General features: G+C 44.9%; 1 protein-coding gene across 1 annotated transcript in view; it reads right to left on the bottom strand.

Annotated features, from left to right (window-relative positions):
• Positions 1 to 3,407, bottom strand: part of DIS3L2 (DIS3 like 3'-5' exoribonuclease 2) — a 198,126-nt gene extending 194,719 nt beyond the window's left edge. The window contains 1 exon segment of the mRNA XM_035889935.1: positions 2,660 to 3,407. Within this exon segment, the coding sequence (XP_035745828.1) occupies positions 2,660 to 3,362 (703 nt within the window). The 5' untranslated portion in view covers positions 3,363 to 3,407.
• Between the last annotated feature and the right edge of the window lie 2,051 nt (positions 3,408 to 5,458).

Genomic DNA, 5,458 nt, shown 5'->3' with positions numbered 1-5,458 from the left:
GCAGGGCTGCTCTCGATCCTTTCTTCCCCCAGCCTGTACTGATACTGGGGGTTACCCCGACCCAGGTGCAGGACCTTGCACTTGGCCTTTTTGAACCTCATGAGGTTCACACAGGCCCACCTCTCCAGCCTGTCCAGGTCTCTCTGGATGACATCCCGTCCTTCTGGTGTGTCAACCGCACCACTCAGCTTGGTGTCATCCGCAAACTTGCTGAGGGTGCACTCCATCTCGCTGTCTAAGTCATTGATGAAAACATTAAACAGCACCGGTCCCAGCATGGACCCCTGAGGGACACCACTCGTCACCGGTCTCCATCCGGACATCGAGCCATTGACCACTACCCTCTGGACGCGACCATCCAGCCAGTTCCTTATCCACCAAACAGTCCACCCATCAAATCCATAGCTCTCCAATTTAGAGAGAAGGATGTTGTGGGGGACCGTGTCAAAGGCTTTGCAGAAGTCCAGATAGATGACGTCTGTTGGTTTTCCCTTGTCCACTGATGCTGTCACACCATTATAGAAAGCCACTAGGTTCGTCAGGCAGGACTTGCCCTTGGTGAAGCCATGCTGGCTATCTCGAATTACCTCATGGCTAAGCCTGAGCTGATGAGCTGTTAAGAAGAGGACAATGAAAAGAAGCAATATAAAGAGAGATGCTTGGCTTTGAGATTAGCTCAAAGGGTCTTTTGGAAAGCCTACAACAGCCTGAACAGAGTTAATTTGTGAGGAAATGTCACTACTGAAAAGATGATATGCCTCACCGCTATGACAGAAGCAATTCTTGCCATCACAGTTTCACAAGCCTTGATTTAAACTGATCAAACCAGACACCTGCCTATGCAAAGTAATATGACTTATATCAGCATCAAGAGAGAGAGACAAGCTTTGAAGTGAGAAAATATTAATCTGGGACTGTGATGTGTGAGTTCTTATACCTAAGCACTTGCATACTGTACAACCTTCATTTCACTTAAACCAGAGTGCTAAAATACACTCAAACTGAACAGCAGAAAAGACATTTCTCTGAATCAAATTACTTTTTTTTTTTTCTTATTTCCTTCCTCCCCAATAAACTGTTTTCATGTCCCTGCAAGTGTTCTGCAAAGTAACTACTCTCAGCTAGACAGGAGGGTGGCTGGAGAAGCATGCAAGAGGAAGAAGAGGAAGGATGTCACTGTTAAGCAAATAATTTTCCAATAATCTTCCCAACAGTGTGAGTTTTCCACCTGGGAGATCAAACATGAGGGTCAAAATTTTCTGGTCTAGGTCTTTACACTAAACAAACAACTGGTTTTCAAAGAGTTTGTGCAGTTCCACTCCCAACTAGAGCCGGAGGGATCTGCAGGTGCTTGCTTTTGAAAGCCAGGGTATTTTACTTTAGACTAAAACCCATGTAGGCACCTATTGTTTTCATGGTTACAAACTGTAAGCCTTCTAAGACTCCCCATCTGTTAGCTGCTCTTCCCTTCAGCTTTTGGAGAGTAGGGTGAAAGGTAGCAAAGTCTATTATAACAGGCTAGCATAATAAATACTGTTATAATGAAGCATGCAAAAAAAATCCTCCCAAAAAATCAAGCTCATCAACAAATTTTAGCATAATCTGCTTGTGTTAGATCTCTAACTATAATCTGTCTTGCAAGAACTCATGAACGTTTACCAACTTCAGCACACAATCTGCTCTCACAGCCTGAAAAATACCATAAACCCTGTAAAAAGCATATTACTTGCCACTCTTGAGTGATAGGCCATAGTTTTGTAAGATTGATTTAGTTAAACATTTACTTGATTTCCAATCCAAGAGCTGTGATTGGCCTCAGGCTCGTCTTACCCAGCTGAGAAATAGATCTCTTTTCTACTTATTACAGAGAATTTAATACTGTGACATTTATGAGCTCCTCCAGTAGTAGCTCATAAGATCAGGCTATCCAAGTATTTCACCATAAATAACATTCAGAGGAAGTTTTAACCCATTACACTGAGAGATCACATTTAAACTGCCTGGCTTTGGTTGCTTGTTGGTGCTATGTTTGGGGTTTGTTTTGTTTTGGTTTTTTTTTATAAAGAATTTTATTTATCTCCATAAGTAGGCTTTTTGCCTTGAACATCACATCGGAGACACATTCACTTTACTACTGCAAGACATGGTCTCTTGGTTACTAACAGCAAAATTCACTGGAGTCCACACTCTGTATCAGGAATTAGACATTATACAGGCATCTTAGCCTCTGAGTATTTGATGGACTCAGACCCCCTGCAAATGCAAACCAGCACTCCAGATCCAGAGGCAATGCAGAGGAAAGCATGACTCTGCCCCAAGTCAGCTCAGATCCAGCAGTCTTATTAATTTGGACTCTACACCACAGAAATTGGGCTCTCCTAGTCTTGAGCTGATCCTGGAAGGAGAACAGCCACATTCACAGAGCCTAGGCCAGTGGATTAGGTCCTGCCAGCACCAAGCTGGCTCCACGTGAAGCCATTTGCACATGCCGGATGGCTTACTTGTGAACCAGGACAAAGCCACCCACAGGTAACTAAGGGCTGACTAACTTGGACAGAGTAGAACTTGCTCACATTAACTCACTCATGACTAAAACATCACATTCAATTCCACAGTAATTATAGCAAATGGACCAAACAATTTGTTAGTGTGAACTCACCTTGGACTTGACCTGGAGACAAGTGACTGTTTTTCCTGGCATTTATTGCCAGCACATCCTCCTCACTAAACTGCTCACTCAACAAGTGTCCAGCTGCTGTATCTGTGTTGGCAGGACACCTGCCTCGTTTCTTATGTTTCTTCCTCCACATGTCCTCCTCGTCCCTTTCATCAGAACCAGAAGACTTCTGTAGAGCTGCACGGTGCCTCAGGCTGTTCGATACTCTCCCACTCGGTGCATCACTCATATTTAACAAGTCAGCTGCAGCTCCACGCTGATGTACATAATAGTCTTCCTCCACCTCCAAGTCTCCTTCTGGGCTAACAATGGTATTTTTTTTATGAGGACATCTGTTCAGAGCAGCTTGGGGTTTATCATTCTCAAATCCTCCAGGCATGGACTGTTCCAGGTGAGATGTTCTGACCGGTGAGTAGCTGTGCGTATTCAACCCATTCCTGGCCGGATTATCCTTCACCAGGCCTCTCCTCAGGGGCGGGTCCAGATCTGAGCTGAGGTCATTGGAAGTGCTCTCGTCTAGCTGCATCTTCTCTGCAATGTGACTCAAATAGGACCTGAATCTGCCACTGTGGTGCTTTTGCACAAGCCTCGCGTAAGCGTTCTTCTGGGGAGCAGTGGGCTTGCTCAATCCCTCTTTGGCACCTTGGCCAGAAGTAGTATTTCTCATATACCCCAGATGATCCATAGCGCAGTAAAAGGCCCAAACTTCAGAGTTATAAATAGACACAGGGGAAAAAAGGGTTATTTTCCTGAAACAAAGCGTCAAATAATTGATAATGCTAAAAGACACAAAAATGTACTAAATGACAATGTATTGACCTTTACAGAAATTCTGCGACAGCAAATCAGTCCACTCAGGGGAAGAAGTTTCACAATGTACTCAACATCTGCCCTGCACCAAATCCCCGTCAGCAACCTAGGAGTGACCACAGCCCTTAAGCCTTACCTGCCCATACCCCACACAAAACAGGGAGTTTTGTCCCAAGGCTGACACTCCAAATATAAGGGATTCCCTTAATCCTCTCTTCCTTGCCTTTGAAAAGGCCAGGTAAATTAAGGCAGTAACTGACAGACTGCATCAGATGCATCAGTTTAGCAGTTATCAGAAGTAAAATCTTGTCATGTCCAACCTGGAGCCTTCAAAAATAACTGCATCCTTACTGAAGTGCTTCAGTGTTGCAGTAAAAAGCGTACATTGCCCGTTACCTCCCCCCAGTGACTGACACTTCTGGATTATATAGGACATTTCCTTCCAATACGAAGACTAAGCATTTCAGCTTGTCTTTCTAGCCATAAACTCACTCCCAGCACAGCTGACATAAAATAAGTTCCCTCGCACAACAAACTGTCTTGCAAGAGCTCATAAGTCTTAGCGGTTGAGACATGGCTGCCACTCCATCCAGCGCCTGTTTCTGTAGATGGTACTATGCCTCCACCTTTGTCGCACGAGTGTGGAACTTAAGTAGATCAAGCATCTTTCAATCCTGTTTCAGCTGCTCTAGCTTTTAAGATTTTGGAGCGAAACGATCTAGTAAACTGTCCTCAGCTACTATTAAGGTAAATTATAGATATGGACAGGACATAGCAATGATTTTTGCTGTATCTAACATCAAAGAGGAAAATAAAAATATATTGATAATGGAGCCCAGCACAACTGCTGTCTTCTGCGGGTTTTCATAAAAATGCCTGTTTTTCCCTTCAAGCCATGTTTGAAGTTCAACAGCCAAACTTCACCCCAGCCGGTATGCTGAGAAGTCAGGGCTCACTCATCTCTTCTATGCCAGAACTGAGGGGCACTGGACTCTAAGCTAAAATAAAGACATCATCCATCAAACCTTTCTCTCTCTTCACTTCTCTAAGCAGGGGGGTGTTGGCAGGGCAGAATACAGGGCTCAGCAGAAGAGAAATTTATATTCCCTTCCCTACTCCCACCATGCTTGGAATTTTTTCTTTACCCTTACCCAGCCCTGTTCTCCCTTTTGCTGCAGTTGCACAGAGGATAAGCACACAGGCAGGCTCCTCGGTGCCCACGCTGCCAAGGGCATGGGGCTTTGTCCAGCAGGGACCAAAGACCACAGCACCAACGACTCCTCAGGAGGTCTCTGCTCTGGCCCTTTCAGAGCAACAACGCACATTGCAGTGAGATTTACTTAAGTAATTGAGCACGGATGTGAATAGGTTTCACAATACAAAGCAAAAATTAAAAATCCCTGAATAAATCGGAAAAATTCTTTGTGTGGTTTGTGATTCTTGTTCCTAAGATTTTCCATTGGTGCTGGCCAATAGCTAAATTTTTCTAATAGATTGACCTGCTACAGCACTATTACAAAACCCTCACACGGGTAGGTCTACAGCAAGCTTTCTTTTAACGTCACCTTCTCCCGTTGCCAGTTTAATAGAAGTAGATAACATTTATACAAGCCAGCGAGACTACTCTCCAAACACTGGTTCCGGGATACAGGAGTTTGCCATCTTTGTTTACAAGTAAAGAATAAACATTTGCACCTCGCCTCCACTAGAATTTCTGCAACTTTAATTACATTCACAATTGGAGCACTGACAAAAATAGGCTTACAAGCCCCCACGCGTTACAGTGCCGTTATCAGCTTTCCGTGGGCAGCCAGGAATTGACCGCTCCCTGCCAGCCGGGGCGCAGAGGGAAGGGGGCGGTGGGTACGAGGTTCCCATAGCCGGGACGAGGGAAACACCGGGAAGGAAGCGCCGAGGGAAGAAGCTCATTTAGCTGGACCGGGGGGGAACCGCCCTGGCACTTCCACCCGA

The sequence above is a fragment of the Egretta garzetta genome, unplaced genomic scaffold (genome assembly GCF_000687185.1).
Source record: "Egretta garzetta isolate BGI_Z169 unplaced genomic scaffold, ASM68718v1 scaffold172, whole genome shotgun sequence".
In the NCBI taxonomy this organism is placed as follows: domain Eukaryota; kingdom Metazoa; phylum Chordata; class Aves; order Pelecaniformes; family Ardeidae; genus Egretta; species Egretta garzetta.
Note: the sequence above shows the minus strand (reverse complement) of the source record. Positions and strands in the feature narration are given on the sequence as shown.